Here is a 26573-nt window from a genome sequence, read left to right as displayed (position 1 = left end):
GATCATCAGAGGTGACTGTGTGCAGAGGGTGCAGACCTATAAATATCTGGGAGTGCAGCTGGATGACAAATTGGACTGGACTGCCAATACTGATGCTCTATGTAAGAAAGGTCAGAGCAGACTATACTTTCTGAGAAGGTTGGCATCCTTCAACATCTGCAGTAAGATGCTGCAGATGTTCTACCAGACGGTTGTGGCGAGTGCCCTCTTCTACGCGGTGGTGTGCTGGGGTGGCAGCATAAAGATGAAAGACGCCTCACGCCTGGACAAACTTGTTAAGAAGGCAGGCTCCATTGTAGGATTAAAGTTGGACAGTTTAACATCTGTGGCAGAGCGACGGGCACTAAGCAAACTCCTGTCAATCATGAATAATCCACTGCATCCACTGAACAGTGTCATCTCCAGACAGAGGAGTAGCTCCACTGACAGACTGAGGAGATCGTTCCTCCCCCACACTATGCGACTCTTCAATTCCACCCGGGGGCGTAAATGCGAACATTAATTTTATTTTAATTCTTTTCATTTTTATTACTATTTAATTTAATATTGTTTCTTTGTATCAGTATACTGCTGCTGGATTATGTGAATTTCCCCTTGGGATTAATAAAGTATCTATCTATCTATCTAAAGAAATATGCTTTAACATATCTATTCACTCCTCATCATGGCAGTACGTGCCTATAGGCAACTGCCACCATTCTGACTCGTTTGGATCCAAGCTGGAGTCTTTCTAGCCAACACTATCACTCTTCTACTGTCATAGGCATCACTTGGAACCATAAACATGTATACAACCCGTTAGCACCACTCTATGAATAATTTCAAACAATATCAGATTACAGACACAAAACAAATGGCGACTGTACCACCAGCACCAAGAGTAGACCGCCTAAATAAGTAGGCAGTGTGGTTATAACGTCTAAGCTGTAAGGCTACAAACCACAAGGTCAGTGGGTCAATTTGTGCTTCTGACGTATTCTGCAACCCTGGCCCCATCCTGTTCACATGTGTCTCTTGATATAAAAGCTACAACCGAACATACAACATAAACAAACGGGCCATAGCCTCCAGGCATAAAAAAATCTCTCCAGCACTCAAGGCTTCAGACTATTAAAATGCTTCTATATATTCTTCAGAGCATGCCATTACAGGGTAGCACTTGGGAGTGTTATTAAGGCAGGTTCCTTATGAATCACTTGCACTAAAAATGAAAAGTTGATAAAAAACCATCTGAGCAAGTTATATTACACACAATTCAAATTTTCAGTGGTGTGTTGAAAAAATACAAACTTCTCCCCATCAGTATTGCTGTTACACTAAGCTATCTACCAGTTGGGCAACCTTTTGTCCCGAGGGTGGAAAGGGAGAATTACAAATGCATGTCTTAGGCCTAGAGAATTTGCATATCTAAAATCCATGCACAGATAGAACATGCCATTTTGCTAATTCCGAGACACTGCCCACTCATCACCACATGTGGTCGATTCCCTGTGGAACACACCCTGTGGAGCAGATGGCGCATTGACCCCTCTGTAGCTTCAAGTGTTGGTATGTGTGCACACTTCTTTTGTTCAGCCGTCACCCCTCTTATGCCTTCTGACTTATGCTGATGACTCCCCCCATCTGTTCCTTGCTGGCCAAGCTCAGTGTCCTCAATAGGGCTAATTAGAATCTTTTTGCTACCCCTTTGTGAGCTCCGTAACACCCCCCTATCTCAACCAAAGATTTCAAGCTTATCTTTGCAATGTCATGCACAGCTGGTGTATGTACAAATGGGAGTCTAGCTGCTGCTACTGCTGACAGACATTACGAGACAAAGAAAAGCAAAACCAAATTGCAGGAGTATAAGTTGGCAACATGCTGCCAGAAGTGGTGCCATGAACTGCTCCCACAATACATAACTGGGCAGAGGAGAAAGCAATGCCATTAAAATGAACACAGTTATAATAGTTGTTTTGCCAGAAACTCAGCTTAGAGGTCCCTCTATCCTTCTATCAGTTGCCACAGCAAATTCCTTACCCAAGATCTGAATTCACTGCCAACTGGGATTTTCGTATAAGTAAAGTCACCATCCTAAAACAACCAGCTCCAGTATAAACACCTCCATGGGCAAAATACTAAAGAGGACTTATTAAAGATAAAGGAATCTGAAACAAAAATGCTGGGATAGAAAAAAATGCATCTTGTATGCTGCAACAATATACTTCAAGACACACACTTGAGACGCTCCTCAGTGCTTTCAAGACTTTATTCTATACAACAAACAACGCGAGAAGCATGAAACAGAAACAGAGAGCCTATTGTTTGCCGCTAATAGCTGCATCAGACGCCTTCCTGCCAATCACGACAGAACACCGCACATTAATCCGCATTCAAAAGCCTCACAAATTATGCCTTTAGCAGCATACTGCCTTATCGGTCTGAGGTCAGATCTTAAGGGCTCCTTGTAGGTGGAACTTTATTTTTTGGGATCAAAGTAGTTACCCTGTAGGCTCCAGCAAAGGACATCTTGGGGTAGGAATATGAATCTTAATTAGATGGGAGTATATTCCCATCATTTTTCTTTCTTCTTGTACAATTTAGGACCATCCTGCATCTTTCATCACTTGTGAGAATCAAATCCATCCAGCTAGTACCTTTCATATTTTTCACCGTTTACAAACAGCAATCACATTCACCAATCATGACGATTCATGTACCATATCACTGTAAAGAGGTTTTAATGTACAGTTCTAAAAATATTTAAAAACCTTATGTATCTAAATTGAATATTCATTGCTCCTGAAAAATCTGCTTCACGTAGACTTGACCAGCATTTTGTTATGAAAAGGACCAGGAGGATGTCAAATCCAAAACCATCATCCATCAAAAGACCCCAATTACAGTATTTTTAAAAATACCCTAGTGAAGTGGATCTTTTCATTTAGCAGTTAGAATTTTACATTTTATTGATTATCGCTAGGTGTGATAAAATTTAATTTGTCAATTTTGAAACTTTTCTATTGGAACATAATTTAAATATGTATGTGGAACTTCCCTGTAAACTCCAGCTAAGGGTATGATCAAGTAGGTTTATAAATGATATGTACATAATACCCAAGGAGACTTGAACATACACAGATTTGCACTTTCACTGGGTTCACCAGGAACACCTTACTATCCTGTAATTTGAGAATCCATAACATTTCATATTTGGTTTACTACTAAACCAAAAATGTTTGTTCATACATCATTAATGTATCAATGTCAGCCTCTAACCAAGGCATTACACTGTCAGTGCTACAATTTCAGAATATGGAAACAGCTATATTCCTGTCTATTCAATAAAATCATGAGCAACACAGATACATTTAGATATGAAAACGGATCAGCCATTACTAAAGACGACGATTGGAGTAACTCATGGCAGACAGCAAGAGAGGACCCTAACCAGGTAACCTCAGCATATTACTATTAACTATCTTCAGTTCTGTCAACATATAGAGAGACTATAAGATCATCATTTTACAGATTATTTCACAAAAAACAGCACAATGATGGCATTCCTGATGGCCACTACCACATCATTATAGGGACCAATTCCACTCTCAAACACACAGCACCTATGATCTCTTCTCCGACAGTAAGCCAAGAGATAATCAAATTGCCTATCTATCAACATGGAAAACCACAGATAATAGTACAAACTCCCAACCACCACTTCAACAAAAATGACATAAATTCCATGTCTAGCCCCTACTCTATGTGGAAATAAATACCAATTCCCCCTACTACTACTGCAAACTGCTTTCTTCTTCTCCTTTTGGCTGCTCCCGTTAGGGGTTGCCACAGCGGATCATCTTCTTCCATATCTTTGTCCTCTGCATCTTGTTCTGTTACACCCATCGCCTGCATGTCCTCTCTCACCACATCCATAAACCTCATCTTAGGCCTTCCTCTTTTTCTTTTCCCTGGCAGCTCTATCCTTAGAATCCTTCTCCCAATATACCAACATCTCTCCTCTGCACATGTCCAAACCAACACAATCTCGCCTCTCTGACTTTCTCTCCCAACCATCCAACTTGAGCTAACCCTCTAATGTACTCATTTCTAATCCTATCCATCCTCGTCACACCCAATGCAAATCTTAGCATCTTTAACTCTGCCACCTCCAGTTCTGCCTCCCTTTCTGGTCAGTGCCACTATCTCCAGCCCATATAACATAGCTGGTCTCACTACCGTCCTACAGACCTTCCCTTTCACTCTTGCGGATACCCGTCTTTCACAAATAACTCCTGACACTCTTCTCCACCCATTCCGCCTTGCCTGCACTCTCTTTTTCACCTCTCTTCCACAATCCCCATTACTCTGTACTGTTGATCTCCAGTATTTAAACTCATCCACCTTTGCCAACTCTACTCCCTGCATCCTCAACCTTTCCACTGACCTCCCTCTCATTCACACATGTATTCTGTCTTGTTCCTATTGACCTTCATTCCCCTCCTCTCTAGAGCATGTCTCCAACTCTCCAGGGCTTTCACAAATAACTCCTGACACTCTTCTCCACCCATTCCGCCTTGCCTGCACTCTCTTTTTCACCTCTCTTCCACAATCCCCATTACTCTGTACTGTTGATCTCCAGTATTTAAACTCATCCACCTTTGCCAACTCTACTCCCTGCATCCTCAACCTTTCCACTGACCTCCCTCTCATTCACACATGTATTCTGTCTTGTTCCTATTGACCTTCATTCCCCTCCTCTCTAGAGCATGTCTCCAACTCTCCAGGGTCTCCTCAAACTGCTCACTACTATCGCTACAGTTCACAATATCATCAGCAATCATCATAGTCCACGGGGACTCCTGTCTAATCTCGTCTGTCAACCTGTCCATCACCACTGTAAATAAGAAAGGGCTCAGAGCTGATCCCTGATGTAATCCCACCTACAACTTGAATGCATCCGTCACTTCTACAGCAGACCTCACCACTGTCTCCCTTCCCTCGTACATATCCTGTACAACTCTTATGTACGTATGTCTCTCTGCCACTCCCGACTTCCTCATACAATACCACAGCTCCTCTCAAGGCACCCTGTCATATGCTTTCTCCAGGTCCACAAAGACGCAATGCAACTCCTTATGGCCTTCTCTAAACTTCTCCATCAACATACTCGAAGCAAACACTGCATCTGTGGTGCTCATTCTTGGCATGAAACCATACTACTGCTCTCTAATCATCACCTCACTTTTAAAGCGAGCTTCCACTACTCTTTCCCATTATTTCATGTGGCTGTGGCTCATCAATTTTATTTCCTTGTTGTTACTGCAGTCCTGCACATCCCCCTTATTCTTAAATATTGGCACCAGTACACTTCTTCTCCACTCCTCAGGCATCCTCTCACTTTCCAAGATTCCATTAAACAATCTGGTTAAAAACTCCACTGCCATCTCCCCTAAACACCTCTATGCTTCCATAGGTATGTCATCTGGACCAACGGCCTTTCCATTTTTCATCGTCTTCATAGCTGTCCCTACTTCCTCCTTGCTAATCCGTTGCACTTCCTGATTCACTATCTCCACATCATCCGACCTCTTCTCTTCTCTTGTTCTCTTCATTCATCAGCCTCTCAAAGTACTCTTTCTATCTGCTCAACACACTCTCCTCGCTTGTGAGTACGTTTCCCATCTTTATCCTTTATCACCCTAAGCTGCTGCACATCTTTCCCCACTCGGTCCCTCTGTCTAGCCAATCGGTACAGGTCCTTTTCTCCCTCCTTAGTGTCCAACCTCTCAAAAAACTCATCATACGTCTTTTCTTTAGCCTTTGCGACCTCTCTCTTCACCTTGCGCCTTATCTCCTTGTACTCTTGTCTACTTTCTGCATCTCTCGGACTATCCCACTTCTTCTTTGCCATCCTCTTCCTCTGTATACTCTCCTGTATTTCCTCATTCCACCACCAGGTTTCCTTTTCCTCCTTTCTCTTTCCAGATGTCACGTCAAGCACCCTTCTTGCCGTCACCCTTACTACATCTGCTGTAGTTTCACAGCTGTCTGGTAACTCTTCACTGCCACCCAGTGCCTGTCTCACCTCCGCCCTAAACTCAACCTTGCAGTCTTCCTTTTTCAACTTTCACCATTTGATCATTGGCTCTGCCCTCACTCTCTTCCTCTTCTTGATCTCCGTCGTCATCCTACAGACCACCACCCGATGCTACTTAACTACACTTTCCCCTGCCACCACTTTGCAGTCTACAATCTCCTTCAGATCAACTCTTCTGCATAGGATGGAATCTACCTGTTGTCCACTCTTGTAAGTAACCCTATGTTCCTCCCTCTTCTTAAAATATGTATTCACCACAGCCATGTCCATCCTTTTAGCAAAATCCACTATTCTCTGACCTTCATTCCTCTCCTTGACACCATACCTACCCATCACCTCCTCGTCTCCACTGTTCCCTTCACCAACATGCCTATTAAAATCAGTTCCAATCACCACTTTGTCCCTTGGGTACACTGTTCACCACTTCATCCAACTCACTCCAAAAATCTTCTCTCTCACCCATTGCACACCCAATTTGCGGTGCATATGCACTAACAACATTCATCATTACACCTCCAATTTCCAGCTTCATAATCATTACACTGTCTGACACTCTTTTCACCTCCAAAACACTCTTGACGTACTGTTTCTTCAGAATAACTCCTACCCCATTTCTCCTCCCATCCACACCATGATAGAACAACTTGAATCCACCTCCGATCCACCTGGCCTTACTCCCCTTCCATTTAGTCTCTTGCACGCACAATATATCAACCTTCCTTCTCTCCATCATATCTGCTAACTCTCTCCCATTACCAGTCATACTGCCAACATTCAAAGTTCCTACCCTCAGTTCCACTCTGTTTGCTTTCCTCCTCCCCTCCTGCCTCTGGACACGTCTCCCCCCTCTTCTTCTCCTTCTTCGGCCAACAATAGCCCAATTTCCACCAGCACCCTTGTTGGCTAACAGTACTGGTAGCGGTTGTTGTTAACTCAGGGCTCAACCGATCTGGTATGGAAATTTGTATTGTCCGCTTATTGATTTGGCAAAATTTTACTCCGGATGCCCTTCCTGACGTAACCCTCCCCATTTATCCGGGCTTGGAACCGGCACGAAGAAACACACTGGTTTGCGCATCCCCTGTGGGTGCAAACTGCTTTCCTCAATGGAAAAAAAATGTAGCTCATTCCACTAAAAGTTATACCAACCACAGGGTAAACCCACTACAAGAATGCAAACCATTCTTTGCCATTACTGATAGTGGAGTTTGCACAGTTAGGCCTGTTAAAATGCTAAAAAAGGAGAACTTGTTTTTGAAAAAATGTTCTCAAACACAGCACACAGACTGCACCTTGACTACAGCGGAAGCAGGGAATGCCAACAGTAGTTTCTATGTGCTTGGTCCTACACAACACTTACCTCACAATCATTAGGGGTATATGGACTACCGTTTTCCTGAATCCCATGTGGAAGGGTTTTATCAGTGAGGCCCTCTGCCAACTCTCCCAATTCAGGTGCCGACCGGCGGCCATAATGCTTGCCATCCTTCACAAACTTGGGATCAACTTCTACAGACTCTACATTGGGAGATGAAGAAAAAAAAACTCAGTGAATGCTAATTTTCACACACAGTAAACATTTCAGGATTTAAACTGGAGTGGTTATACCAAGAGGATAATCTCACTTGATAAATGTTGGTCACAAAGCCTGAGTTTTTTCTCCAGTTTGATTTAAGTAATTGACATTCAATATCCACATGCCTTAGGTTGGATATGAACCAAAACAAGTAACATTTTTATATTTTGCTTAGTTTCCATTTTTACAGACTTTAAAACACATAAGGGGACAAATGTATAAAAATTAAGCATTTTAGTAGGACAATGATAATGGCAGGCACTGCAGAGAATGGGTGTGACCTATGCTTGCCTTGTTCATGTGAGTGAATGTGTGTGTCGCAAACCCAGGCACTTGCATGAAGGATATGCACATTTCATAGAGATAATGACCAGATGCAAGATCCATGAAGAAGGAATGCTAACCAGTGCACCTGTCACCTTATATGTTATTATATACTTTTGCTATTTATTATTTATTTATTTTTTTATAAGAACTCACTTATTTGATTGCTAATAATTAATCAGATCTCTTAACAAGACGTGAACCGATTACTTTGAAGAACATTAGCTATTGTTCTTATTTAAGACCACCACTCACGCCTGTGTACAGCATGCTTTGGATTCACAGGCCAGTAACAATGAACGGTGTCTGCATATTAAGAATGTGCATCTTTACACCTGTACTGAATGAAGAAAACTCAAACATGCTTTCTTTTGCCTTTTTATATTTTAATTTAAAGAATGTTAGTTCTTTGGTGTTTGCTTTAAAATGACACTTCTTTGTATGAGCTAACCCTCCACCTTCATGCCCTCCTCTGTGACTCTTCATATTACAAATGTAGTGAAGTAGAAAAACTGCGTTAACAAATTCCTTTACTTTTGATCCCAGGGTCATTTTTGAAAGTATCAAAAGGTGCAAGATTACGGTTTCACTGGCTTTCTTCATTTAATTAGCCCTGCCATAAACATTTCTGCATGTATTTTGCTTTACAATGTATTCTGTGATTTGGGTGCTGCTGCCCAAATTTTGCCCACCAACACAAATTTGGAAGTATTTTTTATTTACTTGTTTTTTTAAAAAGACACAAGATTAGCAGCCCTGACATTACTACTACACAGGAATAATTCATCACCCTTCCCCTACAAGAAATTTCATAATCCAGACTAATCCATCAAGGCTGTAATCCTCACTGCTCCCAATGCCTGCCTGCTTGCAGTTCTGTGCCGGAGCTTTTAGATGACCTCTAGTCACTACTGCCAATCTGTTAGCTTCAGTTATCTGTTAACTAAATTCCAGCACAAGCCAATGCATGCCATCTTCTCTTGTGATGAGGTGCTAAGCAGACTAGGAGGCATGTCAAAGATTAAAAAGTGGAAGAAAAAAAATCCTCAGGATTTAGAATAAAAATAGTTAAATGCCAGGCTACACCAGCACGGTAGATGATCTGAAGCAGAGGGGACACGGCTCTTGCACATCAAGAGCAGGTTCAGATTAAGAATGTTTTGCAATAAAACAACCATATTTCAAAGCTGTCTTGCAGAAATGTATGGGGTGGGGTAAAAATAATAGTTGTATACATTTAGATGTCAAGTACAATGGGAAGAATTTTTGACAACAAATATATGGAACGTAGTAAATGAGTGGGACTCTACTTCAACACCCTCATGTAATACCTCTGTTTATAGAAATGGGTTTGTTTAAATGCAAAAACACATTAAAAAAATCTACCAAAAAGATACATACCGGTACAAATTCCTTTTTCCTTTCTATAAAATAAATATTAATATTCAGTTCTACTGTTTAGTACTCCCAGTGGCTAAAAAAAGGAGGGTAAAATATAAATAATAATTTGAACCCCATCTTATTTTATTCACCAGTACATGGGATGTATTATTCTTTTCTGAATCTAGAGGCTAAAAATGATTTCTGGTGATTAAAATATTCTCCATCAGAGAATATTACATTTCAAACAAAAGACCCCAAGACTGTTTTCTCTTATGAGGCGCTGTACCAGGCCTGAGACAGCAAAGGCCTTATTCAGCCTCCTCCAAATCCCTGTTCTTCATGTCGAAGCACTTCACAGTTAAAAGACTTGTCTGCTGGACTTCCTTGCGTTTCCTTCTTTCCTCTTCTTTAAATACATATATGTTTTGTTTTTTTGTTGACTTGTGTAACACTGCTCTCTCATTTCCTTCACACCTTTTCTTTGAGTAAACAGGCAAAGATCTCAGAACAAACATGCCATACCACTCCAGGCAGCAGCTGAAAGCTCAGTGTACACAAACTGGTAATTGTGAACAGGTTCCGACACGCTCCTGCAGTATGCCCTTCAATGCCATGGCAAGAACACGTTTGTGACTCCACAAGAGCTCCACTCTTACAGAAAAAATCCAGGGAAACGTACCAAACACAAAGATGTTATTAACACCCCCCCCCACCCCCCAAATGCATTGCGCTGTAGCAGGCCATTAGAGCGTCTCAAATTCACTCTGGTGTACGAGAAAACAAACGTCCTGTGCTACTCTAATTGGTTACCACCTCCCTTAAAAAACACATTTAACTATGAATGCACTCTGACTCCCCTGCCCTACTCGCAGGGTTATAGACGATTAAGATGGCATGGCCACTCACTCACTGTCAAACATTAAAAAGCCAATGTGTGGTGAAGGGCTGCTGCATGATTCATTGGCTTCATAATATGTGTAGCTCAGATGGCCTACAGAACCAATGGTTGTAACTGAACTCTTCCCGTAGTTAAGTTTGTTAATGAACACTTGTTACTTAAGGAAAGGTGTGATAAAAAATGTTTTCACCCAACAGCAGTACATTACATTTTTTCATGTAAAGTTTACAACTGGGGCCTTGGGGAAAATGCAAACCCTCTCAGGTTACCTGGCTGCTGTTGGTCATCCTCTTCCGTGCACGTCTGTGCTTCTATAGTTGTTGTTAGTACAAAAATCAGGGCCTCTTTGAATGCCTCAAAATTAACCTAAGGGATAAAAATAGAAGCTGCTTTCAGGCTACAAGACACATTTATACCTAGTCAATTTAAATAAAATGTGGTTAATACTTTACATTAAGTGTCCATAATTACACTGTAACTGCTATGTAATTACCTGTATAAGTACAGTGTAACTACGAGTTATTACTCTGTACTTACTGTGTAATACAAAGTAATGTTATAGTTAATTACTCAGTTGTCATTGTTATTCCACAGTTTATGTAATTACAATGTAACAATTTATCACTGATCCAAAAACAAGTTTACTTACATAGTTATATTGCAGCTGTACTTTCAAAATGTAATAAAATCATTAGCGTATGTAACTGCAACAATGCAACAGATGTTCCATGGTCTGGGCAATTTTAATGGAGAATTGCAGTGATAACTGTATAGGTTTTCAATGATATTCCAAGATCTTTTTTAAATGGTGAAAACAACTCTGCAAAATGGTTAACGCTTTTTCTGCAAAATCTAGAGGGGCATCTCCTTGACATATTTTGCTTAAACAAGTATTTATCACATTCTTGTAGTTGTGTTACACTATTTATTGCTGAACTGTTTGGGCTATTATACCCATCCCTAACATAATACTGTCAAACTTGCATCATTCACTCACAGTACACAGGGCTGCAGAGCCATTCCAAGCATCACTGGGCACAAGGCAGGAAATGACCCAGGATGGGGAGTCATCCCATTGCAAGGCCCACTGATAAACATACCAGCAGTCACACTTTCACACATATGGCCATGTAACTCAACCTACATGTCCCTGGGATGTGGCAGTAAAACCCATGAAGACGACAAAGGGAGACATGGGTAGAATGTACAAATTTTATACACAGATCTCCAGACAGAATTCCATCTCAGGATAATGGACCTGTGAAGCAAAAGCGTTAACCATTTTGTAAAGGCGTTTTCATTATTTAAAAAAGATCTTGAAATATCATCGAAAACCTATGCAGTTATTACTGCTGTTCTCCATTAAAATTGCCCAGACCATGGAACATCTTTTATATGGTTGCAGTTACATACCCTGATGTTTTTATTACATTTTTAAAGCACAGATACATCATAACTATGCAAGTACACTTGTTTTTGGATCAGTGACAAATTGTTACATTGTAATTATATAAACTGTGGAATAACAATGACAACTGAGTAATTAACTATAGAATTACTTTGTATTACAAAGTACGGAGTAGTAACTCATAGTTACACTGTACTTATACAGGTAAGGTTTCCTGGACAGACCCCATCAAGTGTTTAAGTCTTGTTCCAAGGACAGCCCAAAAAAAAACTTTTGTTAGATATCTTGAAAAAGGTACAAGGAAGTATATATCTGTCCTTTTCATTTATAAAAATAACTAATCATCTTAAACTCCAACTCCTTAAAGGACAAGTCACTTTTCCCAGTAACGTAAAGGATTTATCCTGGGTCTCTTAAAAGTAAACCTCACCTACTCCTCATTCACACCAAAGGGCAGATCTGCAATCCGCGACACATAATCATCCATCTGAATACTACTTTATAACATTTGTTGCAGGTCTGCATTAAACTTTTTTGCGACCTTGCTTCCACCATCCCTTCCCACCCCTCTCTCAATTTACAAACAACACACATGAGAAAGGAACTCTGTCACCTTGAATTTAAAAAGTCTTATTTGCTAACCGAGTTCACAACACACTGCCACAGAACAGCCCTAGTTACACTGCAAACTAAGGCAAATGGCATTTCTTCCCATTCTAGGGCCTCTTTCCAGATTAAAGCTAGATTTTAGGGCTAGGCTCCACTGCTCTGAGCTTGTTCTGTCTTGTAATAAGCAAAGTTACACATTAACCACTTGATCAGCTTCTTCTCCACTATCCCTTGTGACATCATTACCATTTAACTCGCTATTTTACATCAAAAAGAAAGCCTGCTAAGTCCTCACATGTTAAGTACTTACCTTACACACCTCCATACTAACTTTACGTACCATGTTAGTGAAAGCTAAATCTCATACATATTAAGATAAGCAAGACAGCTGGCTGAAAAAGCACTTGGAGGTGACCTTTCACCCTTTATCCTATCCCCATACTGCAGGTGGATGCACTTTGCATCTAAGAGGACGGCATCGGATGCAGAGAGCTTTGTAATTATTCGAGACAGCTGCTGATAGACAGAGCTCATGCATATGGATGCATCAACTGTGAAATCTGAAAGTGTCCAGCTGGGCAAAAGCGGACACCTCATAATAGTGGGAACTCCAGTGCAGTTTTGTACCACAGACTTAGTCCAGACACAAAGCACACAGTGAGCCTTGACCTGAAGGATACAACATTTGGTCTGTGGAAATGTTTGTTCGTGCAGACAGGACTCTGAATACTTATACTGAGGGACATCTGCAAGTGTCAAGGGTCAAAGCCATGTTTACATCTTGAACATTCATGGCTCCTAGACAATGTGCCGATCTTTCATCATTAAGTTTATCTTGGGTAGGTATCTGCATAGCTTTAGGAACTGGTATTTAACGGGCCACACCAGATTAATATGCAAGACAGCACAAATTAAATTTTGAACTCAATTTATTTGTTCTCCATGGATGTATGACTATATAAGACACAAATCACAGGACAAGTTCATTAGCATCGCACACTGCTTTAGTATTCTGTATTACAACTATGTATTGTCTTCTTTAAAGACTTGTTTATTAAATGTATATACCTGTGTGAGAAGGTGGGTGTTGCATGGCTTCTCAAAGATGTTATACTGCAAATTAAGCTTATAAAGTGTGTTTGAATATCTAATGGTACCATATACATACAGAGAAACACAACATCTCTCCCTCCTTACCACCACTTCTCAGACAATCAGAGGCTACAAATCAAGAGTGTGCTATTGACGGAAGAAGGAGTAGTAGGCCATGGTGCCTCACATATGCTTTTTTAAAAATGTGTTGTGCCACAATTATCCACAGGACAACAGATATAGCATCCGTCTCCAATTCTTTCCAGCTCAAAACAGTGTTACATACTTACCCTGCTTTTGCTGTCTGTTTCTGTCAGTAGAGCCTCCAATAAGAGAGGTTCAACTTCCTGAAGATGCAGTACCTGACACAGCTCAGAAAGCTCCTCTAGGCACAGGGAACCAGAATTACTGGAGTCAAATGTGTCAAAGACTTCCTTCAAACGCAACTCATATTGATTCTGCTGGGCTTCATCCATCCCATAGCAGAACACTGCCCTTGCCCAACCTGAGAGAGAGAAAGAGAGAGAAGAGAGAGAAATGAGTCAGCAATGCATCATACTAGGAAAATAGAGGAATCAAACAAGAATACCCTGCACCAGGTGAAGGCAAAGATCTCCCACATATTTGGCCATCAATTTTCTTAACCTGCTGTTTTCTATTATGGTCTCAAGTGGACACAAAACTACCCATGCATTATTAGGAAAAAGTAACTAATAACCTGCAATGGGATGCTGTTCCATCATGTGGAACAAAAAAAACAAGAAAACAAAAACACTTCTTTGGGATGGCCTGTCATACAGTATGACCCCCTTTTCAAAATTCATGAAAATCAAAAATAAGATCAATGAAAATTGTAGACAAAAATGGGAGGTTATTTCAGTCTAAACACATAAACAAATGTGTGTGTATATGTCTATTTATTGAGACAGAGATAGCTATAGATATAGATATACAGAACATAAACAGACACACACATACACACAAATTGGCCCTTGGGATTTGCAGGTTTACAATTAGTGGATCCACCTGTTCAAAGTTTTGTCATAAATAATTCACATTTTTTGAGTTTTGCAACTTATTGTGGAAAAGCACAGGCGACAATATAGCCTCTCTGCTTAGATGGACTGCAAATCCCAGCAACCCAGGGAGTACTGCATCTTTGGGCAGCTTTCGCGGTTGCTGTGAGGGCTAGTGGGTGAAAGATAAAGGCACCAGTTTTAAAAGTAACCCATGCCAAGCTGGCAGGATTGCTGCCAGTGGTCTTTTTGTGTCATCCTTTCACTGTACAATTGGATTACAATTATACCCATCGGTTCACTTTTATTTTTGGATTTATATTCTTGTCCTGTGCCCACACCTATTGTGCGATTCCATCTGTGTTGGAAAACATCTTCATCTGGGAAAAACTCCAAACGTCTACAAATCTTCATTTATATCAGCATCACAGTAGGACAAAACTTTACATAGTTTTCAGGAGAATGTTCAAGAGATTTTGCTTCATAACTACACCAACAATATCTGCATATGTGAAACTGGACAATGTCACTAGCTTTTATCATTTTGTGCTTAGCGTTTAGCAATACGAGATCGAAGAGCCAACCCTGGTTGGTATGCCAGACCATCAAAGAATGCACTTACCCACAGAACGGCAATTTAGAGTATTCATTCATGGTAGCCTTCAGACGAAAATGAAGAGCAATGTGTACACTTAGTGAAGGAGAAAGGCCTAAAAAGACACTGACCATGCCCACATTTAGGAATAGAATTCTGGAAATGAGAGCGATGGCATATGGACATAGAACATTGCTATCGCACAACAGGATTACCATGTAAAGGGATAATGTACCTGTATTGTATGTTCTTTGTAATGAACAGGGTTTAAAGTTTTCAACCAGTAATTAAATTATTTTCTTAGTTTTATCCATTATGTTTGATGGACTTAGAAAAACTATTAGAATCTGCAGGACATGCAGTATTTGTGAAAACTCCACTTAGATAAACTTTGCATTGGCATGTATGTATGATATTTGATAAACTCTGATGATAAAATGAGTTACAACAAAAGCACGTTTAAATATACTCAAACAGTTTGTTACATCATTACATCAGCACTGTTATGCCAAGTGATAAATAATCTTAGATTACATTGGCAAGCCAAAAAATGCAAAAAGCAGAACACCACATATTCACACTTGCCACTAGAAAGTAAAAAAAGAATAAAAAAAAAAAAGGAATTGGGGCACACAGGAACTATACTTCACACACAAAACATTTTTAGTCCTCAAAAGCTTAAAAGTGTTTAATATATTGTGTGACATATTACGTTTTTAGAAAGATAGAAATAATTGGTAATTTTAGAAATAATGCACTGAAAATTCACTGGAAACCATTCAATGTATGAGAGGTAGATGGCACTGCTAAGGCTCAGCATCCCTTTAAAATGGATAATGAATGAATAAGAGACAACTCCAGCAACTTTTAAAAACTGCATTGCATGAGGAAATATGAAAGTGTTCCTAAATGGCCTAAATAAGAAAGTGTCAACAAGAATCTACAGTATTACACCAAAATGAAGCCCACTTTGTATCCTAAATGAAATATGCAAAAGAACAGCATGGTAGTCATCTGTCAAAAGGTTGTGAGGTCCAACTAAACAATCAAATTCCATTTAATATAAAAAAAAGTTTATTGCAAGCCCAACAAGTACCATTTCCTGCTGTGAAACAAGCATAAGGATGTTATGGTGACACTTTAATCAGTAAGGTCTGGGACATTTACCAGGACAGAGGAGGAGGAAAAAAATGGAAAAGTATAACAAAGTCTCCCCAGACAATGTTCAGCCCTCTGCACAAAAAGCAGAAAGAGGAGCAGAGATCCACCTTTAAACACAACAATGGCCAGAAGTTCCCAACTAAAACTTTACTAGAGTGGCTATGGAACAAAAAGTCAAAATCCTTGAGCTGTTCAGTAACAGACCAGGCTAAGCCTAACCAAACATAAGCACAATGGCTGGAATGTCTGCTTCCATCCAAATTCTCCAGGGAAAGTAATGACAGGGCTTTGTACGAAGTGCCAGTCAGATATTGCCACTGTTAAACCATCATCTTATAAAGGCAATGGCCTGTACTGTAAGGGGAGCAAAAACTTCAGCCAAAGTTAACTCTCAGGATTTACCTTAACTGTGATATTTCAATTTGGCAATTTGAATATTTCCATTAAAATAAAGAATTTCCTAAAAGTCTTGATTACAGACAAGTGGAGTATAGAACAACAATAACTTTAAAAAATGTATGACACGAGTAAGATAAACATTTAACGGCTGTAAACGTTTTTGACACTGTAGGCAATGAACGGTGTCATGGTACCTGGCTCATAATCCCTATTGCGAATATAGGATTAAAAATGCTCCAGATTTCTCCCTTTAAACGGACCTGATAGAATACACATCAGCAGCATACTTAACCTTACCACTTCCAGTTAAGGGTTATCTCAGAATCAGACAAAGGAAAGAGAGCAGAAGGAAGGTATGTCCTTAAATATCTTGGCTTTTACACTGTGCTCTTGTGTTGCACGATCATCCACAGGCTGAAACCATCACATCATTCCTTGGGTGTGAGTGGAGGTATAGCAGCTGATTAAAAATGGCACATCATGGTGCACTGCACTAACCTTTCATATTTTTTTCTGCAATAGCAAATTGGTCACATTCACTAGTAAACATTGTGTTGAATTATAATGATGAAGCTGTTGCTCATTTCAGGGTGAACATTCATTTTTCAATAAGAGTCATGTTAATTAAACAACAAGACTTGTTTGCAAGAAGATAGTGCACACAAGAATTAAAAATGGTTAACTGTTAAGCTTAGATGTCTAACATATTCCCCTTAAAACTGATAAATTCTAACATTTACTTGACAAACAAATCTTCAAATATTATATAGTAACTTTGAAAGGTAAGAGTTAATATAAAGCTTTCATTATAGTGGAGTATACATTCCTTCATAACAGGCTCTATAAAACAAAGCAGTGCATTCTCTCTCTCTCTCGTCATCTCTACCCTGGCCACAGTTAAAAGGCCCTGTGTTGTGTATTATGTGTAGGCGTCAGTCATGTTTAATGAACCTTTTGTTTGGCCTTTGCATTTCAGCTAAGACTGATGAGCACCACTTAGCAGAAAATAAAGCAGCAAAGACAAACATTTTTAAAAACAGAATTTAGTTTAAATATACAAATAAAATGTTGCATATATACATTCAGTACAGAACACACTAACTAGATAACCATTCAACTTTTGTCAAAGAAATGTTGAAGAAACACAAAGGGTTCTCATTTAATCCACCTCAATAATAGGACAAGTGTCTGTCCAGCTGCCATGTCTCCGTCATCCTAATACAACACAAACATATGTAGTAATAAAATAGCTTGCAATTGTCATTCCAACAGATGGAGCCATCACAAAATTTAACACTGCTTTTATGAATACAGGGCAGGAAGGCTGAGGGGTTGCAGTGTGTGTTTGGAATATCCCCTTAAATTTAATACAACGATGGAGGGGGAATGAGGGGGCTCAAAAAGCCAGTTTAAAAAGCACTTTGATATTCATACTGTATTTGAGGCATTTTTTTAATATTATAACTTATTCTAAAATTTGGAGCAGTTTATTACATTTTGAATAAACTTATCATCCAGTCTTCCAAATAATTTGTGTTTTCTGCTATTCTAAATATACGTAAATAATTGTTTCTTTTTGAATGCAGCGATTTCTACTCATGTTTTTCCAAAAAGCCAGACTTGCCATAGAAAAACTGCATCAGTAGAGTAATACAAAACAAATCTACAGAATGTAAAATAAAATTTGTAGAGGAAAATTTATATTTTTTATTTTTTTTCCCTCCTTGCCATACTGTTTTTCCAGTTGGAGAAGACTTTCTGTAGCTATAAAGCAGCTGAGCAATCTGTGTGAATGCAGTTCCTTTAGAAAATTTGACATAATTAGATGAAATACATTAAACATATTTGTAGCTTAGGTGGCAGAGTAGAACACAATGATTAGCATGGCCACTTTACAGATCCAACAGACTAGACTCAACTCCAGTACCTGATTGACCGCAAAGAGTTTGCACCTTCTCTACGCGTCTCTGTGCTGTTCTTTTGGATACTCCAGTTATCCTCCTGCATTCTCAAAATTGTGCAGGTTTGGTTCTATGGGCCCATTTCAAGTGTGAGTGCCTTTTTCCTGCATCGTGCCCAGTGCTGCGAGGATAAGTTTTTGCTCACTGCTCTGCTGAATTAGGGTAGGCTGCTTAGACATAGAACTATTAGACCACTGGTGAACATAACGCATTTTCTTTGAGGTTACTATGAACTGCTGCCAAAACCAAAGAACATTTCTAAAACACCGTTAAGAGAAAAATAAAGGGAAGTTGAGTTATCAGAGAGGAAATATTACTTTTCTGCTGAAATGTCTTTGTTTTCAGAGTTAGATGGCTATCTTAGTCATGAGTAGATCTACTGTCAATTTTCTTGAACGCTATCCTTGAGCATTCTCTCTTATTTGTTTGTATGTTATCACTGAATTTACTTTTTAGATTCAGGTTTAAAGGTGGTCAACCCACTATAAATATTTACATAATTTAATACATTTATTTAAATAAGTTAAATAATGATGATTACATGTCTTAATGAAGCCACAAATTGCCAGCGGTCAGTTCATCAAATGAAAATGAGCAAAACTGAATATGAATTCACAAATAATCAGTCGATTTCTGGAATTTGATTAGTTTTTAGCACAAAAATATACTTCTACCAGTTTTTAGTCTTCAGTTTAACAAAGTTTAGTTGATTTTCTTCTAAGGCACAGTTTAAACAAAGGGCAGCGCATGCCATCTTTGCTGGCTCCACTGAACAGATGTATTTCGCAGATCCATGCGCCAGTCAAGAGGAACTGCAACAGACAGCTAACCTCCCATGCATACAGGTTAACAAACGCAGACAATGACAAAATGTATTGATTCAGAAGTAGCAAATTAGCCTCAATTATAAAGACGTAATTTAAAAAAATATTCTTGCAACAACCAAGAAAGACTGCTTACCAAATAAATATGTGCAGGAAATCTGCACAATTAAAAATTAGGATTTGCGAAACTACTTGATTTGTGTAGGATGCCTGCAATCCCATGCCAAATTTCAAGCGCTGAAATCCATTATCAAATGACATACTACAGACACATACAGTGTCTGCCATGTTTCGGACAGAGACACACACCACTGCTACATACCAAACATTATGGTGCACTAAAATGGGAGGACCATGTATAAAAATTATTGTCATTTCTACACGCTGTGACCAAAATGCATGCAAATACCCTGATATGAAAGTCTGAAGTGTGCACTTCAATTGCGATGTCTGAATTGTTTGATTTATTACTTTAAACTGTGGAGAAGAGGGGTAAACCAAGGGAAAATGTGCCTTTGTTCCAAACATTATGGAGGGCACTGTATATGTATTGTATTTGCCATTCCAAGAGATGGCACATCACAAATGCTTGTAATGCATTTGATTATTGCAAATGTTTATGATGCAGCATCTCTTGGAATGACAAATGGAATGTATTTTATAACTACAAATGTTTCAAAATACACTACAATAGATCATGTACTGCAAATGTTAACACGGAGGTCTACGTAGCACAGCCACTCCTACTCTATTAAGATGTCTGGCTTCATCTAATTCACAGACTTTCACTAGTGTGGGGTTCAGAATGGCTACTCCACTGACTATACACATGCCAAAGGAAATCAGCATGTAGCAATTTGAATTTTATAGGCTATGTGGTAAACAGTTGTAAAAACATAACTAAAATATCAACAATGTATAACAACTGCCATCTTTTAGTAACAAAGCTTATAACAGAATAACTATCTCAGTGTAGTGATTAAATTTTCAAGAAAAAGCTGAAGTGACCGAATTATTATTTATAGGGAAGCAGTGTGGCACAGTAGTTAAGGCTTTGGACTTGTGTATGAGGAGCAGTCCACTCTGCTCACGCTCAACCACAGCCACTCACGCATGCTCCTCACTATGAAAGATCTGTGGGCAGCAAACTCCACCACAGAACAACAATGTCGTGCTAATGACACTGATAAACAAACACAATGTCAAAATGGCGCAAACGCCACGACTCAGCAATGTGCAAGTGAAACACCTCAGCATTGGAGGGCAAGGCTTGAAGTTTTCACTAAAAACATGGTCTGTCTGGAGATTTCCTCAAGACAAAGATTAATAGAACTCATATGCCAGTGATATGGCTAAGATATGGTATCGCCAGTGTCTTCTTACAAATGCCTGTGGGTCCACAAGCACAGGTGTGTCTATGTCCTCTGCCCTGGGTAATTCTTAAGAGTTAGCCGACGCCTCTCCAAGTTTACGAATATAGTAAATCTGCTAGGGAGTCTTCGGTTTGGCTTTTGTCTTGAAGACCACTCGCAGCTAGTATATTATATGATAAAAAAAGAATCCATGCATTACTGGAAGGAACAATGAACAAGCAGCATCTGGCAATCGACTCCTGCAAATCACAGAGTCTTAATCGTTTGTTGTCGTCTCTAGTGTTGTTCACATTAAACTTTAAACACTGAACTGAAAAGCAATGGAGCATAGCCAAAAAGCACTCAGACAGGCAGGCAGAGTATTTTAAATGGCACTGGCTCTGTGTGACCGTACATAGACTCTACAGCTTCAATCACTGCTCTATTAATTCACCAACAAACTGTTTATTATAAACCACTATGCTACAGAGTAACTACAGTTCTGTCCACATAGCTGCACAGTAAATGCAACACTGTCATCAGTCTAAAGAATGAGTCCCCTAAAGGCGTATAAAGCTTGTACAAAACTGGAACAAGTTTGCCAAAGTAGGGGAACAGAGTTGTAAAGTAATGTATTTGTGAGCTCCATATTGAAGATATCTGCAGTTATTTTCTTTTAATGAAAATGTTTTATTTACCCTAAAATATAAAGTGTATCCGAGCAAGCCTATGAGGAGGACACGGTTAGACTTAAGAGTAGTCCACACCATTTCAGCATAAAAAAGGGCCCTAGTACCTTTAACTATAAAGTCAGCTCTTTTATTGAGCACCAAGTCTCAATAGACTGTTTCACAAAAACAGAAACTCTCCTTCCTTACTTTAAAGAAGTAAACAGGAAACATACAGATGCACCAACACTACCATCAAAACTTTGCTTGTACAAATCAGGTTCAAAGCTCAGACAGGTGAAAAAGAAAACACTCCTTACTTGCAGGCAACAAAGCGGTCTCCATAGTGAGGGCCTAACTAGGGGCCCATGGTGGCTCCACTGACTTTCTGATAAAAACATCAGTTAAAGAAGAGCCCACTGAAGGCGTAACTAAGAGTCTGATAAGGGTGTGTGTGTGGGAGAGTCACACAGCTGGCACTTGAGAAAGCTCTGTGAAGTCATTACAGTGGAGAATGATTATGTGCAGAAAACATATGTCCCTGAGGAAAAAGCAACAGTATGGACCTTGAAACTGGAAAGTCTCAAGAAAATCGGGGGCAAAGCTTATATATATAAAACAGTAAATGCAATTTTGACAACAAAAAAACTTAAACAATGGCATTTTTATGAAAATGTTAATGTACAGTTACGATTTATCTGATGAACTGAAAAAATAAGAGTAAATGTGACATTTGCAAAGGTTTGGACACCCTTTTCATTGTAAGCAATCTAGTCAAGAGCTGTCATTAGGGATTGTCAAGCGATTATAGTTCCAGAGTCTAATAAATTCTTTGACTCTTCAAATATTGTGCAACAACCAACAACCAGCGGCTCCTCTAAGTAACCGACTAAGGATCTGAAAATAAAACAAACCGATGCCTGCAAAGCAGGGGAAGACAATAAAAAGACATCTAAACACTTCCAGATAGCAACGTCCATAGTCTGAAATGTCATTAAGAAATTTTAGTTAAGATGGAATCGTGGAGATCAAGATTTTGAAGATTAAGAAACTTAAAAAATAGAAGTGCTTGCATACTGTACAGAAAGGCAAGACAAGGTAAAGCAAAGCAAACCCCCCATTGGACACCAAGGGACCTGCAGGCAGGTTTACCTGAGAAATGAATGGTGATGGTCTTCATGGAACAGCCATCAGAAGGAAACCTCACCTGCCACCTCACCACAGAAAGCATCTGTATAAGACAGACATTTAGGAACCAAGTGTTGTCGACAGATGAAGTTAACATCTAACTGTTTGGCCACAACCACAGGTTGTGTTCCTACAGGGAAGGATGGATTCTACTAAACATCATGAAATCCTTAAGTAGAATGTCAGACAGGCAACAGAGAAACCTTGAGGATGGCTTCTACAACAGGTGGAATGGTGGCTCTGAGGTTAGGGATCTGCACCAGCAACTGGAAGGTTGCCAGTTCAAATCCCGTAAATGCAAGAAGTGACTCTACTCCATTAGGCCCTTGAACAAGGCCCTTAACCTGCCATTGCTCCATCCTGGATATAACGTTAATCTGAATCCAGCCATGCAAGCAGGTTTTCCAACTTGTAGGGAAAACTCGGGTGTTGGTGGCAGGACTGGCACTCTAGCCACTGTAAAAAAACCTCACACTGTTCCAGTGTGATGCTGAGGTGTCACCTGTTGACAGCTGCACTCGGGTCCTAATCTGGGATCCTGATGTGGTTTGTTGCATGTGGAAGCAGCAATTTGTGCCAAAGGAGATTTTTCCAACTACTAACGTAGTAAGGTGCCCAAACGTTTGAAAAATTACACATTTACTCTTTTAGTTATATAGTACATGTTTTCAGGTCATCCATAAAATCAAAAATGTGTGTATTAACACTTTTTAAGTGAAATTGTCTAAATGCTTTTGAAAGTGTACTTTTTTTTTAAATTTTAAGAAAAAAAAAAAAAAAAGTAAAGTAAAATTTGGCCAGGGAGTCAAAGTCTTTTTTTATTGAGACTGTTCAAAATATGGACTGTAAAACAGAGAAACAAGAGGTCACATAGCATTCAATTAGTGAGGGATGCAAATAAAACAGAAGAAGATATTCTCATCACATTGTCACCTGAAATTTGAGCAAAGCCAGAAGTGGATCCAAATGTAAAGCCACATTACACACATCCTCCCTTTTCAGCTTTAACCTACGTTCTCTGCCTCAGGTAATCAAACATAATTTACATAATTTAGAGATGATTCGTAAATGGAAGCTATTATTTCTCCCTCTTATTTACTGTGTTTCTTGTAGAAACTGGCCTTTAAATTTACTTAAGCAAAACCAAAACACTTTTTGCAGATTGTTTTATTAATCATGTCAAGGTCATCAGAGCCAAAGACTTCTTGAAAATTATCATGGTACATTTCACTTATTATATGAAGGCAAAAGGATCCATCGGTTTGTGTCCCATCACAAGGACTGACAGGCACCAAACTAATAAACACAGCTAAAGCTAAACCTACTCATTAAACTTGGCTCAATGAATGACTGACTGTTCACCTCGCCCTTTATTATCTCAAACTGATACACACCCGCTGATCTTCCACACTTCTATTTATATATTTTAATTCCTCTGATTTTGTGTACCATCCCATCTTTACACCTCTAGTACCTCTGTAAAATCTGTGCTTACTCCACTTGAAACAAACAACTCATGAAAGATTAAATGCTAAAAGGGACATTTTTAAATTTAATTTTTCAAATTAAAAATTTATTTTTTCCATTTTGGAGAGGAATGTATAGTGTATTGTTTGTTTCTGTGTTTGGTATAATTCACCTGTATGATGCATGATTCCCAATATCTTAAGTCAAGGCTTGCAAACAACTTCACTGAATGGGAAAATTCTTCCACAAAATGCCTGCTCCATAAGGTTGGCTTCCTAGTTGAAAACGGTCTCCTCAGTTCTCCAGGCTGATCATCCAAAACTTGAAAAACTGTTCATATTTCCTTAAGTAACATCTTCATAAATGCCGAGTACACCTTACCTTCTTAACCATGATGTGGATTGGGTGGAAGAATCAGAGGCTGAAACATTTTATTAGGTTACTTATGTGTCACATGGACTTTAAAGCCATCTCAGACAATGCTCTATCAAATGCAACTACATGACTGTGAAAAGCTCAAAAGACGTAATTAACAAACACCCAACCGTTCAAGCAGGAGTGGCAACATCATCATCATCTTTAAGCTAACATAGTGCAATGTCGGACAATAAACAGTTAAATCGTCAAGTCTGGAGTAATCAGAACACATCATAAACATGAAAACTAAAGCCTCATAGGATTGGCTTTTAGAATTGAAGACAGGGCTCTTGACCAATAAATGAGGGTGAAAGGCGGGTCTTAAATTAACAAAATGGCTTCCATGAAGTTTCACTTTCCTGTTCAGAACGTCTGTAACAATTGGCAGACTTAACTATTTAACAATATTTTAGCAAAAAAGCATACGTTTTGCACATTTTATGCATACAACTAGATAACTGACATGCAGGTTATGCAACATGAGTAACGGGAGATTCTTTTTTTCCTATGAGCATTTTTCACATTGTTTAGCATTGCAAGTCATTAGTCACTATTGGCTTTTATTGAATTTTTTTTCTCTCCATTCTGCATTATTACAAACAACATGGGGTAAGAAACATATGAAAAATATACCTTTATATTTTTTTAAGAAAGAGGCTGCAATGAAGACCTGCCGCCGAAGCAACCATTCAGACTAGTTAAACCATGGCCTAATGCGGCACGTTTTATGGAAAGTGCCACCAATAAAGACTTGACCTACTATTTCCTATTTCCCTAGGGTTCACCTTAATGCATAGTCTACAGCTTGTGATTTAAAACAGACACAGATGACCAGATTATGATGTCAAATACAGTAATTGAGAGCATTTACCTGCAAAAGTGGCTAGTCCACCTAAACTCTTCAACTAAGCTGCCTGATGTCTTATTCCCACTCTGAGGAATTGCATTTACTGCCTTACACTGCCTCTCGCATCAAATGTACTTCTATATTTCTGGTAAAATAGAACTCCACCCCATTACCAACAATTCTATTCTAATTCTCCGGAAACTGTTACTGACAGATGAGCACGGAACAATGTGACACAGAATTATCAGGTAGGAACTCTTAGGAAGGGCATGACTTACTAGATCAAGCCTCCAGGCAGCCAAAAGAAGACAGTGTTATTATTAGGCAAACCTGCAAGGCCATGAATGGACTAGATGATGCTCATGGAGGTAATCGTCTCTCCAAGACGCAGGCTGATTAGGAAGGTGGCCAAAACAGTTAATCCGTCCATGCAAACAGCCGCTACCTTAGGTCACCTGCATCCAACCATCCTTCCCCAAGACCTGGAATAGCAGCCACCCTTAATACACCTCTCAAGTACCATATGCTGATCCTCAGATTATGTAAGTGATCATCTCATTTTCAGTCTCAACAATCCATCTTCTAGTGTGTGCCACTGTGGAGCTTTTAGCTCATTACTTAAATGAGTAAAGTGAACCCATGTACAATAATAAGAATACATACAAAAAAGGATACAAAAGGGGAAACATAACCAGGAGAGATATGTGAAATGTGGGGATGAAAAGCCAGGAAAATGCACACATTGGACAGCCACAGTTTGAAGTAAGAGTTGTAGGTTTCAGGAGGAAGTTAATATATGGGATCAGAAATCTGCCATGGTGCCACTTTCAGCTCTCTCTACTTGCAAATGAAAACTGAATGTAAAAGAAAGATAAAAGAATTTGGTTTAGAAAATAAAAGTGCACACACACAGGGACAAAAAGTAAAAAAAAAAAAAAAAGAACCACTGCACATTGTGATAAAGTGAAATTAAAAAGGTGGGGGTGGGAGGTTATGTTGGGGAGCTATAGTAGCGACCCATTTATTTCACAAAATATTTTTTACAGTAGTACCTCGTACTAACGTTATTCTAACGTCAAACATTCCAGGGAGTGAATGCTAAATTTGAGAGAAATTTGATCAGGAGTTAGAAGCAACAGAGAGTGTTTATGTAGCAAGCGTAAATGACACCTGTTGTGCGGTGAAGTTGTCTTTCACTCTTGCTATGAAAGCATCTGTTGCATTACACTTGTGTGGTTTCAGTGCTTTTTTTTCTTCTTCATTTTGGGTGTATTTGGTTATATATACAGTATATGTGTTATCGTTTAGG

General features: G+C 39.3%; 1 protein-coding gene across 6 annotated transcripts in view; it reads right to left on the bottom strand.

The window, feature by feature from the left end:
- The window catches only part of nin (ninein (GSK3B interacting protein)), an 87347-nt gene that overhangs the window by 51533 nt on the left and 9241 nt on the right, over window positions 1–26573 (bottom strand). For all 6 annotated transcript variants that reach the window (XM_039740997.1, XM_039741000.1, XM_039741001.1 and 3 more), the window contains exons 2-4: window positions 13660–13874; window positions 10530–10626; window positions 7440–7597 (exon numbers count right to left, since the gene is read on the bottom strand). In XM_039740997.1, coding sequence (XP_039596931.1) covers window positions 7440–7597; window positions 10530–10626; window positions 13660–13845 — 441 coding nt within the window. In that variant the 5' untranslated portion in view covers window positions 13846–13874. The remainder of the gene's footprint in view (window positions 1–7439; window positions 7598–10529; window positions 10627–13659; window positions 13875–26573) is intronic.

The sequence above is a fragment of the Polypterus senegalus genome, chromosome 18, assembly GCF_016835505.1.
Source record: "Polypterus senegalus isolate Bchr_013 chromosome 18, ASM1683550v1, whole genome shotgun sequence".
NCBI classification, from domain to species: domain Eukaryota; kingdom Metazoa; phylum Chordata; class Cladistia; order Polypteriformes; family Polypteridae; genus Polypterus; species Polypterus senegalus.
This window is presented reverse-complemented; position numbering and strand designations above follow the sequence as displayed.